General features: G+C 43.3%; 1 protein-coding gene across 4 annotated transcripts in view; it reads right to left on the bottom strand.

Moving 5' to 3' along the window:
* Positions 1–21,331, bottom strand: part of tbc1d1 (TBC1 (tre-2/USP6, BUB2, cdc16) domain family, member 1) — a 287,433-nt gene that overhangs the window by 56,522 nt on the left and 209,580 nt on the right. For all 4 annotated transcript variants that reach the window (XM_060824990.1, XM_060824980.1, XM_060824998.1 and 1 more), the window contains exon 12: positions 16,393–16,578. In XM_060824990.1, the coding sequence (XP_060680973.1) occupies positions 16,393–16,578 (186 nt within the window). The remainder of the gene's footprint in view (positions 1–16,392; positions 16,579–21,331) is intronic.

Below are 21,331 nucleotides of genomic sequence, written 5' to 3' on the forward strand. Positions count from 1 at the left end.
ATGGATATCTACTATAAACCCACAGACTCCCACAGCTACCTGGACTACACCTCCTCCCATCCTGTCTCCTATGAAAAACACCATCACATTTCCCCAATTCCTCCGACTCCACTGCATCTTTCCCAGAATGACCAATTCCACCATAGAAAATCCCAGGTGGCCTCCAACTTCAAAGACTAATTTCCCTTCCCATGTGGTCGACGATGCCGTTCAGCAGATCTCTTCTACTTCCCACACCTCCGCCCTTGAACCCCACCCCTCCAATCACATCAAGGACAGAACTACCTGGTCCTCATCTTCCACCCCACCAACCTCCGGATACATCGCATCATCCTCCGCCACCTACAAACAGACCCCACTACTAGGGGTATAATGCCCTTCCCACCCCTATCAGCATTCTGGAGAGACCATTCCTTCCGTGACTTCCTGGTCAGATCCAGGACTCCCACCAGCCGTCACCCCACTCCTGGCACCTTCCCCTGCCACTGCAGGAAGTGCAAAAACCTGCACCCACACCTCCGCCCTCACCTCCATTCAAGGCCCCAAGGATCCTTCCACATCCAACAGAAAATTACCGGTACCTCCACCAGTACCATCTACTGTATCCATTGCAGCCAATGTGGTCTCCTCTACATCTGACAGAATGCCAATTTGCTGATTGTTTCAGGGAACATCTCTGGTACATTTGCACCAACCAGTCCGATCACCTTGTGGCTGAACACTTCAACTTCCCCTCCCACTCCACCCTGGACATGCAGATCCTGGGCCTCCTCCATCACCAAACACTAACCACCCAACACATCGTGAAGAATGCCTCACCTTCCACCTTGGGACCCTGCAACCACACAGGATTAATGTAGATTTCACCAGTTTCCTCATTTCCCCCCCCCCCCCCCCCCCCAAGCTTACCCCAATCCCAAGCCTGGAACTCAGCACCACCCTCTTGACCTAAGCATTATCTTTTCCACCTATCCACTCGACCCTATCACCTTCTCCCACCTATCGCATTCCCAGCTATCTTCCAGCCAGCCCCACCCCCCTCATTTATCCCTCAGCTCCCCCACCCCAACTCTGGCTCACAAGCCTCATTCCTGATGAAGGGCTTATGCCCAAAATGTCGATTCTCCTGCTTCTCGGATGCTGCCTGACCTGCTGCGCTTTTCCAGCACCACACTCTTGACTCTGATCTCCAGCATCTACAGTCCTCACTTTCTCTCAACCTGTTTAACCTTTACTCATAAGACAATCCTTCCGTACCCATCGTAGTGAACCAGTGAACCTTTTCGGAATTGCTTCCAATAAAATGATATCTTTGCTTAAGTAAGTGACCCACAGTACTGCAGATATGATCTCATCAGCACCTTTACAATGGCAGCAAGACTTTTGTACTCTTATACGCTAATCTTCTTGAAATATAAGTCAACATTCCACTCTCACTCTTCTCCTCCATGAGGGCATTGATAAGGATCCTCTGTCTTCAGCATCCACTCTGCTAGTCTCCATATTCAAAATATCATTCCCCACCATTTCCACCACCTCCAAACACATTTTCCTTTTCACATTACTGTCAGCAGCATCCAGCAAGGACCATTCCCTCTGTGATGCCCTGGTCACTCCATCACCCTCAACAGTTCCTCTGGCACCTTACCATGCAAACACAGAAGGTGTAAACACTTGCAGGTTCACCTCTTCCCTCCTCATTGTCCAAGGCCCCAAAGACACTTTCCAGGTGAAGCAGTGTTTGAATTGCTTCTTTCAAATCAATCTGCTGCATTCACCGCTCACAATGTGACCTTGCGTACACAGAGCCAAAACACAGACTGGGTAACTAACCACTTTGGGGAACACAGCCATTCTATCCACAGAAATGATCCTGACTGGTTTGAAAAAAAAACATCTTCCTCTAATGATAACATTTCAGTCCTTAGGCCTGCAGCAATGTTCCTCCAAAGCACAACATAAACTCAAGCAATAACTTGTCATTTCTCACTCAGGCCCTCTACAGTCTTGAGGGCTCAGCGGTGAATTCGACAACTTCAGAGCCTGACTGCATGATGTCTGTTCTCCAGTTTTCTTACATTCTCTCCCTCCCCCAACACAACTTGGTCTGATTTGTTTTGTGTTTATTTGCTCTCAGATTACAGAACCCACTGTCTCCCTTTCACACATTAATGTACACCCATTTTATATCACTGTTTCTCCTTCACCATCACAACTCCTTTGCCTTTTGCACTGGGCCTTTGGCTAAAGTATAAATAAAACCCATACTCTAACCCCTTTCAGTTCTGAAGAAAAGTCATACTGGAAATGTTAAATGTGTTTCCCTTTCCACAAAAGCTGTAGATCTGCAGAGGTTCTCCAGTATTGTCTTGTGTTTGTTTCAGATCTTCAGCATTTTGCTTTAATAGAAAAAAATACAGTTCATATGTAAATAATTGAATATTCCTTCATTAATTTATTGGTAATGTTTTGTATTATTCACATGTTGCACAATACAGAAATGAACATTGTTAGAACAGTCACTGATTTGTCATTATTGTTATTTGATTCTTTTACCAATTTTGGTTTGGAGCTGTGAACGGAGTTCAAGATGATCTTTGTACTGTGAGCAGCAGCTTGAGTCAAAAATAAACAGACCAAACAAGCTGTTGGTTATTTGTGGGAAGAGGTGTCAAAGTTAACTGCAGGTTAGTCTTTCATCAAAAGATTCCACAGGTTCTCCGATTCCAAGGGAGAGCATTGTTTAAACAGATAGCAGATGTTTGTCCATGAACAAAGTCAGTAGCTGAGAATAGGTTTCTAAAGTCTGGCAAACATCTTATGCTCAAGCAGATGGCAGCTGTTGAATGGTAGGTGGAACCTGGTGGAAATACTGTCGGCATGACAGGGAGGGGCCAGAGTTTTGACTGAATTTTGGACTGTGTATTTTTACTGGGAAGCGGAATTTGGCTGTTGACGCTACAACTCAATGCCTAACCTCCCATTATCAGCTCCTGGAAGTTCAGAAAATAGAAACTAAGTATTACTGACTTCTTCATGGGAGCTAAAAAGGTGGGCCTGGTCAACATCTTCAGAAAATCAACCAAGGAACAATTATCGACGCCTGTGGAATAACACATCATAGGTGTTCAAAGTTTGTGAGAAGATTTGTAGCTCGGGTGCTCGTTATTGTGGTTCTGTTCGCCAAGCTGGGAATTTGTGTTGCAGACGTTTCGTCCCCTGTCTAGGTGACATCTTCAGTGCTTGGGAGCCTCCTGTGAAGCGCTTGTGATGTTTCCTCCGGCATTTGTAGTGGTTTGCCTCTGCCGCTTCCGGTTGTCAGTTCCAGCTGTCCGCTGCAGTGGTCGGTATATTGGGTCCAGGTCGATGTGCTTATTGATTGAATCTGTGGATGAGTGCCATGCCTCTAGGAATTCCCTGGCTGTACTCTGTTTGGCTTGTCCTATAATAGTAGTGTTGTCCCAGTCGAACTTATGTAACTGGTCATCTGCGTGTAGCTACTAAGGATAGCTGGTCGTGTCGTTTCGTAGCTAGTTGGTGTTCATGGATACAGATCGTTAGCTGTCTTCCTGTTTGTTCTATGTAACAACACAAATTAACACACAACAGAGACGACACCACAACACATACCTGGCTTAGAAATCGCTCCCACAGACAGCTCACAGACACAGAAAGAACAATACCAGCCAAGGGACTCAACTATAACCACAGGGATGCCAAGACAGCAGACTTCCTAGCAGCACTAGAATGTACACTCAGAAACAATGGACTGACAGAAGAGACACAACAAACAGTGAGACAAAGTATCGTACCTCTGATAACAAGGAAAAGATAAACACATAACCTCAACACCAAGGAGAGGGAAGCACTAAAAACACTAAGAAATGATAAGAACATAATCGTACTACTAGCAGACAAAGGCAGAATGACAGTCATCCTGGACAAAGCAGACTATATCCAAAAAGCGCAACTACCTGCAGATACCAACACCTACCAAAAGAGGGAGTTTGACCCCACCCCACAGCTCACCAATAGGATAAACAACACACTGAGGAACCTACAAAAATAAATGGACACATAACCAGGTTTGACCTACAAAGAATGAAACCTGAAAGCAACAACACCCCCAGATTCTATGGACTACCTAAAGTGCACAAATCAGACAACCCACTCAGACCCATAGTATCACTCCCAGGGACACCATCACACAAACTGGCTAAAGAGCTACAGCAGAAACTGAAACACCTGATCAGCGGATCCAGACACACTATACAATCAACACAGGAATTCTTGGACATCATCAGAAATATCCACATAGACAAGGAAGAAACTATGGTCTCATTCGATGTAACGGCACTGTTCACCTCTATTGACAAAACCCTAGCCAGAGAAACAATAGCCAACCTGCTGGACATACAGAACAGACAAGAAGATGGTGAACCTATCAACAAAGGCGGCATACTTAAACTACTGGACCTGTGCCTCACAACACACTTCACATTCAACAACCAAATATATGAACAAATCAATGGCACACCCATGGGCTCACCCATCTCTGGACTCATAGCAGAAGCAGTAATGCAAAGATTAGAACAAACAGTCTTACCGCAAATTCAACCCAAACTCTGGGTCAGATATGTGGCTGACACCTTTGTAATCATGCCTGAAGAAGGGCTAATGCCCGAAATGTCGATTCTCCTGTTCCTTTGATGCTGTCTGACCTGCTGTGCTTTTCCAGCAACACATTTTTAACCTTTGTAATCATTAAAAACACAGAAATAGAGAACACACACCGGATCATCAACGCCACACTCACAGGAATCCGATTCACTAGAAAGGAAGAAAAGGACAACCAACTCCCATTCCTAGACGTGATGGTACAGAGAACACCTTACGGAGAATTCAGCACAAAGGTATACAGGGAAGCCACACACACAGACCAAGTCCTGAACTACAAAACCAACCACTCCAACACACACAAAAGAAGTTGCATCAAGACACTATTCAAAAGGGCCACAACACATTCCAGTACACCAGAACTGCAAAAAGAAGAATACCTATACAATGTATTCGCCAAAAACGGATACCCGCGCAATTTCATCAGCGGATGCCTAAGGGAAAGACAACGGAATGAGAATATACCACAACCCAAAGGACTAGCCATGTTACCATACATCAAGAACATTTCTGAACTGATAGCCAGACTACTACGACCGCTAGGACTCATAACAGCACACAAACCAACAGCCACTCTCAGACAACAACTCACCAGGACAAAGGACCCAATACCCAGCATGAGCAAAACCATGTCGTGTACAAACTCCCATGCAAGGACTGCACAAAACACTACATAGGACAAACAGGAAGACAGCTAACGATCCATATCCATGAACACCAACTAGCTACGAAACGACATGACCAGCTATCCTTAGTAGCCACACACGCAGATGACAAGCAACATGAATTCGACTGGGACAACACTACTATTAAAGGACAAGCCAAACGGAGAACAGCCAGGGAATTCCTAGAGGCATGGCATTCATCCACAGATTCAATCAATAAGCACATCTGGACCCAATATACCAACCACTGCAGCGGACAGCTGGAACTGACAACCGGAAGCGGCAGAGACAAACCACTATAAATGCCGGAGGAAACGACATAGAAGCGCTTCACAGGAGGCTCCCAAGCACCAAAGATGTCACCTAGACAGGGGACGAAACGCCTGCAACACAAATTCCCAGCTCGGTGAACAGAACCACAATAACACATCATGAAAACCATTTAAGTAATCTAACCAGTTATTTTACACATTCCTTAATTGTGTTAGTTTGTCTGTCTACCTTTTGTATGAACATAGAACAATACAGCGCAGAACAGGCTCTTCGGCCCTCGATGTTGTACCGACCCTGTGAATTCATCTAAACTCATTCCCCAACACTATCCCATCACCATCCATGTGCTTATTAAAGGGTTTCTTAAATCTCCCTAATGTGCCTGAATTAACTACATTGGCAGGTCGGGCATTCCATGCCCTTACCACTCTGCATAAACAACCTGCCTCTGACATCTGTCTTAAATCTATCATCCCTCAATTCGTAGTTATGCGCCCTATGTAAGCTGATGTCATCCGAGGAAACAGACTGTCTACCCTGTCTAATCCTCTGATCATCTTGTATGTCTCTATCAAATCCCCTCTTAGCCTTTGTCTTTCCAATAAGAACAGACCCAAATCTTTCAGCCTTTCCTCATAAGACCTTCCCTCCAGACCAGGCAACACCAGGCAAATCTCCTCTGCACCTTTTCCAATGCTTCCACATCCTTCCTGAAATGAGGCGACCAGAATTGTACACAATATTGCAAGAGTGGACGCACTAGCATTTTGTGTAGTTGCAGCATTACATTATGGCTCTGGAACTCAATGCCTTTATAATAAAATCTAACACACCGTAAGCCTTCTTAACAGCACAGTCAACCTGGGTGGCAACTTTCAGGGATCTATGTACATGGACTCTAAGATCCCTCAGCACATCCACACTACCAAGAATCTTTCCACTGACCCAGTATTCTGCCTTCCTGTTATCCAACCCAAAGTGAATCGTCTCACATTTATCTGTATTGAACTCCATTTGCCACCCCTCAGCTCAATCCTGCAGTTTATCCAAGTCCCCCTGCAACATTCTTCCACATTATCTACTACTCCACTGACTTTAGTGTCATCCGCAAACTTGCTAACCAATCCATCTATGCGCACGTCTCAGTCATTTATAAAAATGACAAACAGCAGTGGTCCCAAAACAGATCCTTGTGACATACTACTAGTAACCAGAGTCCAGGCTGAATATTTTCCATCAACCGCCACTCGGTGCCTTCTTTCAGAAAGCCAGTTTCTAATCCAAACTGCTAAATCACACTCAATCACTTGCCTCTGAATTTTCTCCAATAGCCTACACATGGAACCTTATCAAAGGCTTTACTGAAGTCCATGTATACCACGTCAACTGCCCTACCCTCATCCACATGCTTGGTCACCTTCTCGAAAACTCAAATGAGGTTTGAGAGACATGACTGAAGGGCAGGTCAGGTCATGTGAATGAGCCTGAAAACCATGCTTGCTGGGTTTAAAACATGGACAATTAGATTACTTTGGTGGATAATTTTGCTCTACCGAAGTTATTGTATTGTTAAGAGTTTTTTTCAAGTTACAGACCTGGAGTCTAATGTTGATGATTCACAGAGATTGGGACTGGTTATTCAAAAGTCTAGTTAGGAACCATCGGGATCAATTCAGAGGGTCTTTGAAGATTTTAATCTTACTGTCTTGTGAATAGAGGTAGAAAGGCTGATTTGGTTTGGCTGTGTTGTAACAAAGCAACTTAATAAAGCAAATCTCAGCAGGACTTATACACTTAATGTTAAAGGTCCTAGGGAGTGTTGCTGAACAAAGAGACCTTGGAGTGCAGGTTCATAGCTCCTTGAAAGTGGAGTTGCAGGTAGATAGGATAGTGAAGGCGGCGTTTGGTATGCTTTCTTTTATTGGTCAGAGTATTGAGTTACAGGGGTTGGGAGGTCATGTTGCAGCTGTACAGGACATTGGTTAGGCCTCTGTTGGAATATTGCGTGCAATTCTGGTCTCCTTCCTATTGGAAAGATGTTGTGAAACTTGAAAGGGTTCAGAAAAGATTTCCAAGGATGTTGCCAGGGCTGGAGGATTTGAGCTATAGGGAGAGGCTGAACAAGCTGGGGCTGTTTTCCCTGGAGTGTCGGAGGCTGAGGGGTGACCTTATAGAGGTTTACAAAATTATGAGGGGCCTGGATAGGGTAAATAGGCATAGTCTTTTCCCTGGGTTTGGGGAGTCCAGAACTAGAGGGCATAGGTTTAGGGTGAGAGGGGAAAGTTATAAAAGAGACCTAAGGGGCAACTTTTTCACACAGAGGGTGGTACGTGTATGGAATGAGCTGCCAGAGGATGTGGTGGAGGCTGGTACAATTGCAACATTTAAGAGGGATTTGGATGGGTATATGAATAGGAGGGGTTTAGAGCGATATGGGCCAGGCACTGGCAGGTGGGACTAGATTGGGTTGGGATATCTGGTCGGCATGGACGGATTGGACCAAAGGGTTGGTTTCTATGCTGTACATCTGTGACTCTATATCTCAGCGGATCCAGAGGAGTTTTATGAGAATGATCCCAGGAATGAAAGGCTTAACATATGAGGAATGTTTGAGGATTCTGGGACTATACTCAATGGAGTTTAGAAGAAGGATGAAAGGGGATTTGATTGAAACTCTCAGAATAGTGAATGGCCTGGACAGAGTGGATGTTGAGAAGATGTTTCCAATGGTAGGAGAGATAAGGACCCGAGGGCACAGCCTTAGACCCCATGGAAGAGCGAAGGAGAAACCTCTTCAGCTAGAGAGTGGTGCATTGCCACAGAACGCTATAGAGGCCAGGTCATTGAGTGTACTTAAAATATAGATAGACAAATTCTTGATGGCCAAAGGGATCAAAGATTACTGGGAGAAGGTGGGAAAATGGGGTTGAAAAACCTATCAGCCATGATTGAAGGCAGAGCAGACTCAATGAGCCGAATGGCCTAATTTCTGCTCCTATGTCTTATGGTCTTATATCTGTCATCACATTATGAAGGTACTTATTTCCTGTCATTTTTTAAAGAGAAGCACCAGTCATTTCACACAACCACCTTAAAGTATTAAACTGAATATCAATAGTAACTCTCAACCCTCATGTTTCCTAAGTTTGCTTTTATTTTCTTCTCTTTCCTTTCACCCAAAGCTATGCTTAACATCCTAACACTTCATACAAATCAACATTCAAACAGCATGAATACAATTTTGTTTATCATTTGTATAAATGATTTGGAGGAGGATTAGGAGGCATGACTCGTACATTTGTGGCTGACACCAAAATGGGTGGTACAATGGAAAGTGAAGAAGATTACAAAAAGATTTTGATCAACTGGGTCAATGGCTGAACAGTGGCAGATGGAGTTTAATTTGGGTAACAGTGAGGTATTGCATTGTTGTAAAACAAACATGTGCAGGACTTAAACAATTGATGATAGGGCACTGGAGAGTGTTGTAGTAGAGAGACACCAAGGTGTTCAGATCCATGATTTGTTGAAATTTGTGTCATAGGTAGATAGGCTGGTTAAGGTGTCATCGAGCACACTTGTCTTCATTGCTCAGCCCTTTGAGTACAGGAGTTGGGATGGCATGTTGAGGTTGAACAGGTTGTTGGTGAGACCTCTTCTGGAGTACTGCGTGCAGTTCTGGTAGCCCTGCTATAGGAAGGATACTATTAAATTGGAGAGGATTCAGAAAAGATTTATGGAAATGTTGCTGGAAATGGAAAGTTTGAGTTGTAAAAGTAGTTTGAATAGGCTGGGACTTCTTTCACTCGCGCATAGGAGGTGGAGAGCTGACCTTATAGAGGTTTATGAAATCATAAGCGGCATGGATAAGGTGAACTTCAAGTGTCTTTTCCCTAGGGTGGGGGAATTCAAGACAAGGGGTCATCTTTTTAAGGTGACAAAGTAAAGTTTTGCAAAGGGCACAAGAAGCAACTATTTTTTTCAACTGGAGTGGTTTGTGTGTGTGGAATGAACTGTCAGAGGAAGTGGTGAATGCAGGTACAGTTACAACATTTGGATAAAGACTGAATAGGAAAGATTTGGAGGGATACGGGCTAAACACAGGCAAGTGGGGACTAATTTGGTTTGGGAACATGATCACCATGGACTAGTTGTACAGAAGGGTCTGTTTCCATGCTGTATGACTCTGAACCTAAAAACATTTCTTTCTACCCAACAGAAGTAATCACAAAAGCTGATCCTGGCTGCTCCCAATGTCCATGAGCCTGAACCTTTCTGCAGGGCCAGAAAACAGAAAAAGCAATTTGAAATTCTGGCTGAATTTCCTGAATCTGTTCCCAATTATACTGCTTCCACAACAACCATCACCTCATGAATGCTGACTAACTTGGCACAAACCACTAGCTGTACACATAAGGGGGTTGTGGTGCGAACTGCTCATAAGATAGAGTCAGAGTCACCGACTTATACAGCATGGAAAGAGACCCTTATGCTCAACTCGTCCACGCCGACCAGATATCCTAAATAAGTCTAGCCCCATTTGCCAGCATTTAGTCCATATCCCTCTAAATCCTTCCTATTCCTACACCCATCCAGATGTTTTTTAAAATGTTGTAATTGTACCAGTCTCCAGCTTTTCTTCTGGCAGCTCATTCCATACACGCACCACCCTCCGCATGAAAACATTGTCCCTTAGTTCCTGTTCTGGCTCCACTATCTCACATTTCAATCACGGTCAACATCTTTCTCCCCAGCACTCCACAACCTCCCCCCTACCCACAGCTATTACATAAATGAAATCCACACTACTTCAGTTATGAAAATGTTAGCTTTCACCTGGGAAAAAGACCTTGGCCATTCACCCTCTGTGCCCCTCATCATTACATAAACCTCAAAAACAAAGTCACCCCTCAGCATCCGATGCTGCAGGAAAAACAGCCCTAGTCCATTCAGCCTCTCCCTATAGCTCAAATCTTCACTCCCCGGCAACATCCTTCTAAATCTTTTCTGGACCCTTTCAAGTTACACAACTTCTTTCTTACAGCAGGGAGACCAGAATTGCATGCAGTATTCCAAAAGCTGTTTGACCAATGTCCTGTATAAGCTGCAACATGACTTCCCAACTCCTATACTCAATGCACTGACCAAAATAAAGGTCAGTTACCAAAACCCAGAGAGCCCTCCTTTATGTACACATCAAAAGATCACCCAGTAGTTTTCCATCCTGCTGAAGGGCAGTGGGGAATATGATCTCTCGGTGGTTCCACAGTGAAAGCACTTTATGAGTTGTCAGAACCAAGCCCAATTCCAGCTGTGATTTATGAAGCCTCTGAACATCACTCCTTCCACCTAGCTTGCCACAAACACAATGCTGCCACCCTCAGTCTTGGGGGACAGGTGTTGGGTCACTGCCCAAAACAGATGGGAAGCTGGTCACCACATTTTTGATGCATCCTGGGATTTAAAATAACTTGTGTTTTACTTCTGCAAAAGTAGGCACATTTCTAATCAACATTTCTCCTCATGAATTGAATATTTTGACACTGTAAACCAATTCCTGACAGTTGGGATGAATACACAAAGGAAACTCAATTATCCGAATTTCGGATTATCCGTCAAGATCACAACATCCTGATGCTTGGCTAAACTATGCTATCTGGCATCTGATGAAGCGAACAAAATACCCCCTGCCCGTGTCCTTCAGACAATCAAGGTTCCTCTGTTGACAATAAAGGCAGGACTTTACTTCTACATCCTACTTATGTGACAGTGTAAACTTGGGTTTAGGGGCCCTTCATGTACACAAATATTATGGGCTGTTTCTTATCATATTTCAGCAGTGTCGGACAGCCTTGCAACAAATCGGTGAGAGGAGCAAATGAATCATAGCATGTCCTTAGCAGTCAGTATACACATCTCTTACAATGAAGGCTAGACTTCCTCCTCCATGCAGTGGGACGGGGAGCACTCCAGCAAGGAGGGTAACATAATGACTCATCCTGACACTTTCATAGTGGACCTGACTGATTAATGCGTCACCAGTTACGTGGCAGATAACAGCAGAGTGCAAGAGCACTGATCCCTTTTCCTCTCATCCCCAAATCACCTGCAAAAGGACAGCACTACACATGGCGAAATCTTTTATAACAGTTCCAGTTCAGATGGAGGGGAAAAATCAGTTCCATGCTCCTACGTACCTAAAAGGCCTTGCATTAGCCGAGAGTGTTGTGCTCCATCGGACTGTCTATCTATTTTGCTAGGACCAATGAAGTGATCAATATTGTGTGACCAGGATTTGCATTCCATAGCCTTGTACATTACAGTTCACATGCATGGTGATATCATTGAAAGTGATTTCAGGCTGCGCTCTGCAGATTCAAGACTTATACAAATACCACTTGAAGGTGTGCAAGGCCTTCCATTGTGCCTGCGGGGCCTGTGAAAGAGTGACATCATTCAGCAGTTCAAGTTGCAGGCCGAGTGGATCAGAGATGTGCCATGACAGTGCAGAGAGGCTGACACATACTACATCATGGACACAGAGCGCGTGCAGCCACTGTCCATGGACAGTACCCAAAAATTGACGCTAGGTGTCCAAGATAGATGGAAGAATAGCAAATAAAAGAAAACTCAAATTGTTAGGTACTTGCTCTGACTTGCATATTGGACATTCTTGGTGTGATGTTTCTATCCAGTAAATGAGAGAATGGGAATCAGCAAATTATTGAGGTGAAATTAGAAAGTAATAAGGGTGAGAGTGAGCAATAATCCTTGTTAGTAGGCCTCATAACATTCACTAGCAAGAGGCTTGTCTCAATGTTTTGAACTTAATTGGAAAATGCAACTCGTTGTTCCCGACATTAGGAAAGGCCTAGCTTGACATCTCTCAATTTTCCTGAACTTCTCATGACAGACCATGCCTTTCAGGGCCTGGGAAGATTCCAGCCCAAGTATTAACATTGCATCATGTATTTTATTGGCCTGGTCATATAGCACCTTTCTTGTTTCCACTCCTGGTGCAGAAATTCAGATCATGCTCAAACAAGACCTATTTTACCATCAGCTTTGTGTTTTGCATTGATTTTATCCTTAATTTTTATCAGGGTTAGTAGTAGAGATCTGTTCTTGATTAAATATGTTCTTCAAACTTCATGCCTTAAACAAAATTGATTTGGCTCCAACTCTCATGCTGAAGGTTTAGAGAATACTCAATTATCATAACCATGAGAAATCAAGTCCAGATTTAGTAAAGCCATGAGCACATGGGAACTAGTCAACACATGCTACACCCAAATATCAAGTTTTAAAATGTAGATATTGGCTGGAGACCATCTTTGATACAGTATAATCCCCCTCACACTCAGTAATTTCCCTAATCACATCTCACCAATAATCTCTACTGCACAGTGGGGAAGCGAGGGCACCAATTATCACATTGAAAGATTGATAGCTGTGCAAAAGGGAAAAAGATTTTTTCACACTTAAACTCAAACAACAAAATAAAAGGAAAAGTTGCATCATACTGTCATTTTTCCAGTAACTAGAAATTAGATTAGATTAGATCACATTACAGTGTGGAAACAGGCCCTTCGGCCCAACAAGTCCACACTGACCCACCGAAGCGCAACCCACCCATACCCCTACATTTACCCCTTACCTAACACTACGAGCAATTTAGCATGGCCAATTCACCTGACCCGCACATCTTTGGACTGTGGGAGGAAACCGGAGCACCCGGAGGAAAGCCACGCAGACACGGGGAGAACGTGCAAACTCCACACAGTCAGTCGCCTGAGGTGGGAATTGAACCCGGGTCTCTGGCACTGTGAGGCAGCAGTGCTAACCACTGTGCCACCGTGCCGCCCACTTGCCACCGTGCCGCCCACAGTCTGGTGTTCATGGCCCAAGCCAATACTGGAGCTTAAAAGGATAGATACAAACTTAAAAGAGTTACAAATCTGCTTTAAGATGGTCTCCCTTGCTATGTAATGAGGATTACTTCTTTACTCCCTATTACAGCCCTATAGCCCACCATGCCTGGAGCGAGAGTGTTCCTCCACATACCTGGATTTGTGAACTACCAGGCTTAAAATACCCCTAAAAGATACCAAACCATCACTTGAACAAGTGAAGGAAACAGCTGCATCTTAGACTAGTAGAATACACAATGTAAGATGAAGTCCCTCAAATATTAACTGTAACGGGCTAAAACCCCATATTGAAGGAAATGACTTACACTCTCGTGGTCTGAAACATGAGGAGAGTTCGCCCGGATAGAAGCTAAAGTAAAGGCGTGTTCTCAGAACTGTACACATGCTACAGTAAAGTAAAAGTGTTTTGAAGACAGTAGTCATAGAGATGTACAGCATGGAAACAGACCCTTTGGTCCAACCTGTTCATGCCGACCAGATATCCTAACCCGATCTAGTCCCACCTGCCAGCACCCGGCCCATATCCCTCCAAACCCTTCCTATTCATATACGCATCCAAATGCCTCTTAAATATTGCAATTGTACCAGCCTCCACCACTTCCTCTGGCAGCTCATTCCACAAACATACCACACTGCGTGAAAAAGTTGCCCCTTAGATCTCTTTTATATCTTTCCCCTCACCCTCAACCTATGCCCTCGAGTTCTGGACTCCCCGACCCCAGGGAAAAGATTTTGCCCACGTACCCTATCCATGCCTCTCATAATTTTGTAAACCTCTATAAGGTTACCCCTCAGCCTCCGACGCTCCAGGGAAAACAGCGCCAGCCTGTTCAGCCGCTCCCCATAGCTCAACCCTGGCAACATCCTTGTAAATCTTTTCTGAACCCTTTCAAGTTTCACAACATCTTTCCCATAGGAAGGAGACCAGAAGTGCACACAATATTCCAAACAGTGCCCTAACTAATGTCCTGTACAGCCGCAACATGACCTCCCAACTCCTGCACTCTGACCAATAAAGGAAAGCATATCAAATGCCTTCTTCACTATCCTATCCACCTGCGACTTCACTTTCAAGGAGCTATGAACCTACATTCCAAGGTCTCTTTGTTCAGCAACACTCTGTAGGACCTTACCATTAAGCGTATAAGTCCTGCTAAGATTTGCTTTCCCAAAATGCAGCACCTGGCATTTATCTGAATTAAACGCCATCTGCCACTTCTCAGCCCATTGGCCCATCTGGTCCAGATCCTGTTGTAATTTAAGGTAACCCTCTTCTCTGTCCACTACACCTCCAATTTTGGTGTCTTCTGCAAACTTACCAACTGTACCTCTTATGCTCGCATCCAAATCATTTACGTAAATGACAAACAGTAGAGGACCCAGCACTGATCCTTGTGGCACTCCACTGGTCACAGGCCTCCAATCTGAAAAACAACCCTCCACCACCACCCTCTGTCTTCTACCTTTGAGCCAGTTCTGTATCCAAATGGCTAGCTCTCCCTGTAATCCATGAGATCTAACCTTGCTAATCAGTCTCCCATGGGGAACCTTGTTGAACGCCTTACTGAAGTCCATATAGATCACATCTACTGCTCTGCCCTCACCATCTTCTTTGTAACTCCTTCAAAAAATTCAATTAAGTTTGTGAGACATGATTTCCCATGCACAAAGCCATGTTGACTATCCCTAATCAGCGCTTACCTTTCCAAATACATGTACATCCTGTCCCTCAGGATTCCCTCCAACAACTTGCCCACCACCGATGTCAGGCTCACCGGTCTATAGTTCCCTGGCTTGTCCTTACCACCCTTCTTAAACAGTGGCACCACATTTGCCAACCTCCAGGCTTTTGGCGCCTCACCTGTGACTATCGATGATACAAATATCTCAACAAAAGGCCCAGCAATCACTTCTCTAGCTTCCCACAGAGTTCTCGGGTATACCTGATCAGGTCCTGGGGATTTATCCACCTTTTACTGTTTCAAGACATCCAGAACTTCCTAGTCTCTAACCTAGACATTTTGTAAGATGTCACCATCTATTTCCCTACAGTCTATATCTTCCATATCCTTTTCCACAGTAAATACTGATGCAAAATATTCATTTAGTATCTCCCCATTTTCTGCGACTCCACACAAAGGCTGCCTTGCTGATCTTTGAGGGATCTTATTCTCTCCCAGTTACCCTTTTGACCTTAATATATTTGTAAAAACCCTTTGGATTCTCCTTAATTCTATTTGCCAAAGCTATCTCATGTTCCCTTTTTGCCCTCCTGATTTCCCTCTTAAGTATACTCCTACTGCCTTTATACTCTTCTAAGGATTCACTCGATCTATCCTGTCTATACCTGACATATGCTTCCTTCTTTTTCTTAACCAAACCCTCAATTTCGTTAGTCATCCAGCCTTCCCTTTCACCCTGACAGGAATATACTTTCTCTGGATTCTTGTTTTCTCATTTCTGAAGGCTTCCCATTTTCCAGCCGTCCCTTTACCTATGAACATCTGCCTCCAATCAGCTTTCGAAAGGTCTTGCCTAATACCATCAAAATTGGCCTTTCTCCAATTTAGAACTTCAACTTTTAGATCTGGTCTATCCTTTTCCATCACTATTTTAAAACGAATAGAATTATGGTCACTGGCCCAAAGTGCTCCCCCACTGACAGCTCAGTCACCTGCTCTGTCTTCTTGAGAATTATTGAAACTATTTCAGCCAACCAATAAAATAGTATACTGAACTTCACATTTCATCTTAACCTGTGAGGAGCTTTCTTGGTTTCATATATAGAAATTATGTATGGCTATAGATTCTAAGATAACAGAAAGTATAATCAAAGTCCCACCAACCTTGTAGTTTCTGGTTTTCTTTTTCCATTCTCAGAAGAAGTATCTGTTGAAGAATGGCCTTTCTCCATAAATCTCGCAGTTCCCTTGATGTGCGTTTCCTTTCCTCTGCAACTGCTCCTAGGTAACTATCATTACATGTCGCTGCCAAAGATGTCCTTGTGGTAGCCTCTCCAGCATCTGAATGGTCTATGGAGACACACACTCATTAGAATCACAGTACCATCTTCTGAAAACCATATACATTGCCAGGAACATTTAACCCATCTTCCCAATAGTTTAAAAGAAAACCAAAGAACTGCAGATGCTGGAACCAGAAACATAAAACAGAAATTGCTGGAGAAACTCAGCAGGTCTGGCAGCTTCTATGGAGAGAGAGCAGGTTTCAGGTCCCAAAACCCTTCTTCAGAAACATTAACTCTGTTTTCTCTGCACAGTACTGCCAGACCTGCTGAGTTTTTCCAGCAATTTCCGTTTATGTGCCCAATGGTTTAATTAGCAAACTCAGACCAGCAAGGTTTTAGGTTTGATTCTCAGTTCATCTCGTGTTAATTGACCCCAATGAGGTTGCAACAACTCATCTTCAGTTCTGATGGGACTGCACATGGAGCAAAACATTCCCAAAACAAAAATAACTTCTTTTAAGTCCAAATAAGAACCAGTACCTTGTGTGAATCTAATGACTGGATAGTGCAGAGACCTGAACCAAATTTTATGGCATTTATAACAACTATGAAATCAGCTCGTGCTTTTGAAAAAATATCAATAATTTAAAAGGTAAAAGATGGAAAGCAGCTGTACAGAACTTTAGCTCGGCCACATTTGGAATATTGTATACAGTTCTGATTATCACACTACCAGAACAATGTGGAGGCTTTGGAAAGGTTACACGAATGATTACCAGGGTGTTGCTTGGTTTGGAGGATGCTAGCTTTGAGGAGACATTGGACAAACTTAGTTTTTCTTGAGTGTTGAAGGGTGAGAGGCAAAGTTTAAATACAAAATCTGGTCATAATTACAAAATTATGACAGGCACGGATAGAATAGTAATGGACATAGGAGTAAGTTTAAAGGACACTTAAGAGGCAAGTCTTTCTTCACCTACCCCCTCTATCGCCCAGACAGTAGTAAACGCCTGAAGTGGTGGTGTAGGCAATACTATAGCAACGTTTAATAGCATCTTAACAGATATATGAATAGGCAGGGAATAGAGGGATAGACTGTGCAAAAGTGAAACGTTTTTAAGTTTAGAAAGACATTGTCTGTCAGAACCGTCTTGGTGAGCCAAGGGCCTATTCCTGCACTGTACTTTGATCTTTAAATACAATGAAAGACAAGTGTAAGGAGTATACAATCTTCTAAAAAAGTAAATACATTGAGTCAATACAAATGTGCACACAAATGTTCTCAATATTAACATTTTCTTATTCTCATCGTGTCTGCACATACACTGTACATATAGCCTTTATATCCTGCCAGCCTCTTAAATGATACACCTGCAAATTGTCACTGGTAATTGATCTGGACAAAATGCCTTTCCAGGGACGATTGATCCCATACCATTTGTTGTTGCTCTACTCGACGAAAACATGAACAAAACTAGATTTAATTCCCACTCAGTTGATCAACCAATCTCTTAATTGGCAGGTCTCAGCTCAAACAGTAGGTGGCAATTCAATTAGCTTCAATATCCCCAGAGGAAAAACTTGCTATCTTCTAAATGCTGTCAAGTGACCATGAGGTGACTCCCTACAGTGGTAACCTTTAGCATCAAATAACTGTGATCACATATTAAACTCATCAGACATTGGTGCAGACGTACACTATTCGGTCCAACGATTCTGTTGTGCCATTCGATCATGGCTGATATGTTTCTCAACTCCATTCTCCTGCCTTTTCCCCATAATCCTTGAGTGCCTTATTCATCAGGAACCTAGCTCTGTCTTCAGTACACGCAATGGCTTGGACTCCGCAGCATTCTGCAGCAGAGTTCCACAGATTCACCACCCTCTGGCTGAAATAAATCCTCATCTCAGTTCTACAGGGTTGTCCCTTCACTCTGAGGCTCTGCACTTGGGTACTAGTGGAAACTCCTTCTCCAAGTCCACTCCATCCAGGCCTCTGTGTTCTGTAAGTTTCAATCAGATATTTCATCATCCTTCTAAACTCCATCGAGTACAGACTTGGAATCTTCAACCGCTCCTCATATGACAAGTCCTTCATTCCTGGGATCATTCTTGTAAACTTCCTCTAGAGCCCGTCCAACACTTGCACATCTTTCCTTGGATACAGGATCCAAAACTGCTCACAATATTTCAAATGCAGTCTGACCAGAGCTTTTTACATCCTCATAATGTTAACATTGCATTTGCCTTCCAAATCAGTAACTAAACCTGCATGTTAACCTTAAGAGAATCCTGAACTCCAGACTCCTAAGTCTCTTTGTACTTCAGGTTTCCAAAGCCATTCTCCTTTTAGAAAATAGTGCATGCCTCTTTTCTTCCTATCAATGTGCATAATTTCATTCTTTCCCATATTGTATTCCATCTGCCATTTCTTTGCCCACTGTCCTGGCCTGTCCATGTCCTTCTGCAGCCTCCCCACATCCTCAATTCTACCTGACACAAAAGGTAAGTGGAGGGACATCTGCCACATTTGCTACAATGCCCTCAGTGCCTTTGTCAAGATTGTTAACATATAACATGAATAGTTGCATGCATAACACTGAGCCATGCCAAATTCCACTAGCCACCGGCTGCCATTCTGAAAAAGACCTGATTACCTCTGCTCTCTACCAGTCAGCCAATCTTTTATCCATGCCAGTACATTGTCCCTAACACATGGGCTTTTTATTTTGCAGCCTTCTGTGGCAGCATCTTGTCAAAGACCTTTTGGAAACCCAAATAGATGCTATTTACTGACTTGCCTTTGTCTGACTTGCATCCTACCTCCTCAAAGAAATCAAGTTGATTTGTCAGGCATTGGCTAACGACAGGGCTGCTGAGGGCAGTCAGTATCACGGGAATAAACCCAAGAAAGATTCGGCAAATTCAGGGGAAAGAGAAAATGGGAGCCCATTCAGAGAGTGATTTTGTGAGCAGAGTAAGAGCCCATTCGGCTGATTATTATTGTGCCAGTTCTTTGAAAGCTAATCAATTAGCAACTTCCCTGCTTTTTCCACAGGATACTGCAAGGTCTTCCTGTTCAAGGAATACATCGAATTCTCTTGTGAAAGTGATGACTGAATTACCTTTTGGAAACAGAAGAACGTAAGAAATAGGAGTAGGCCACCGGGCCCCTCATGCCTATTCTGCCATTCGTTAAGATCATGGCTGATCTTTTCATGGACTCAGCTTTACTTACACACCCGCCCATCATAACCCTTAATTTCTTTATTCTTTGAAAATCTGTTTGTTAAAAACATTCAACGAGGTAGCCTCGACTGCTTCACTGGGCAGGGAATTCCACAGATTTACAACCTCTTGGGTGAAGAAGTTCTTCCTCAACTCAGTCCTAAATCTGCTCCCCCTTATTTTAAAGGCTATGCTCCCTCATTCTAGTTTGACCTGCCAGAGGAAACAATCTCCCTGCTTCTATCTTACCTATTTGTTTCATAATTTTATATGCTGTAATGAGTATTGTCCCAGTCTACTCGACTCCTCCTCATAAACTAACCCTCTCAACTCTGGAATTAACTAAGTGAACCTCCTCTGCATCCCTCCAGTGCCAGTAAGGAGACTAAAACTGTCCATACTCCTCCAGGTATGGCCTATCTGGCACTTCACTTACCCCCATCCTTTAGCCAATTATCTTAAATCTCTGCCTCATATTTAAATGGCACATGTATTTATCACAATATTTACTTTTTAGCAAAATGCTGAAGTCAATTACAACATTTACTTCAATTATATTATTATTAATAATCATATGGTAGTAGCATAGAGTCAGTAGGAGAATTCAGAATGAGGGAGAGTTCTGAAGGAGAAATCACATTTTAGCAACTGGCTGGAGGTTTTTGAAGAGGTAACAACATGGGTACATGAGGGTTATGCTGTTAATGTGGCGTACGTGAACTTGAAGACATTGCCTCACAACAGACTTGTGAAGAAAGTTATAGCTCATGGCAAGAATAGAGTCGGTAAGAACATGGATATAAAACTGGCTGAGTGAGAGGAAACTGTCATAGTCAATGCATTAGTTTCAGCTTGGAGGAAGGTTTGTTGTGGAGTTCCCCAGGGGTCAGGATTGAGGGATCGGCTGATGATTTGGGTATAAGTAGTGTGCAAGTATATGGGGAAAATGCAGGAAATTGGCATTAGGTATCAGGACTGATGCATGCACAATGGGCTGTACTGGAACAGTTCTATGAATTTAGATAAGCTATTTTGCATATTATAGCTTGCATGTGAATGATTTGATAGTTAAAAAAAAATCAAAAGATTTCATTTTAAATTTTAAACAAAGGACGCCACAGTGTAAGCTTCACCCGAACACATAGTCAAAGAATGATGGGTCACGCAGCTATAAATCACTGCTTTCCACATCATCAGGTGAAACTGCAGGAGTTGCTCACAATCCATCAAGTCACTCCCTCACAGTAATAATCACCTATATTGATGTGTCATTTCAAAGAAGATAAAACAATGTACAAAGTCCAATGTGAAGAATAAAGTTACAATATACTGAAGGTATCGAGGAAGGAATTTAAAAGAAACAATATGAACAGTATTGCCTCACTGTAAAACAGTCACCCCTTTGTGAGTGGTTAGCCTTTAACATGATCTAGTCAGGGTATTTTGACATACTATACTTTGAAACCATTGTCAGACTAGTCACGCTACCTCATTATCCACATTCAGATACATCACACAATCGGTCTGCTCATTTTTGCTGATTCAATGCTGAACATTAATTTGTAGGTCAGATGCACAGAAAAATACAC

This window comes from Hemiscyllium ocellatum, chromosome 1 (genome assembly GCF_020745735.1).
Source record: "Hemiscyllium ocellatum isolate sHemOce1 chromosome 1, sHemOce1.pat.X.cur, whole genome shotgun sequence".
NCBI lineage: Eukaryota > Metazoa > Chordata > Chondrichthyes > Orectolobiformes > Hemiscylliidae > Hemiscyllium > Hemiscyllium ocellatum.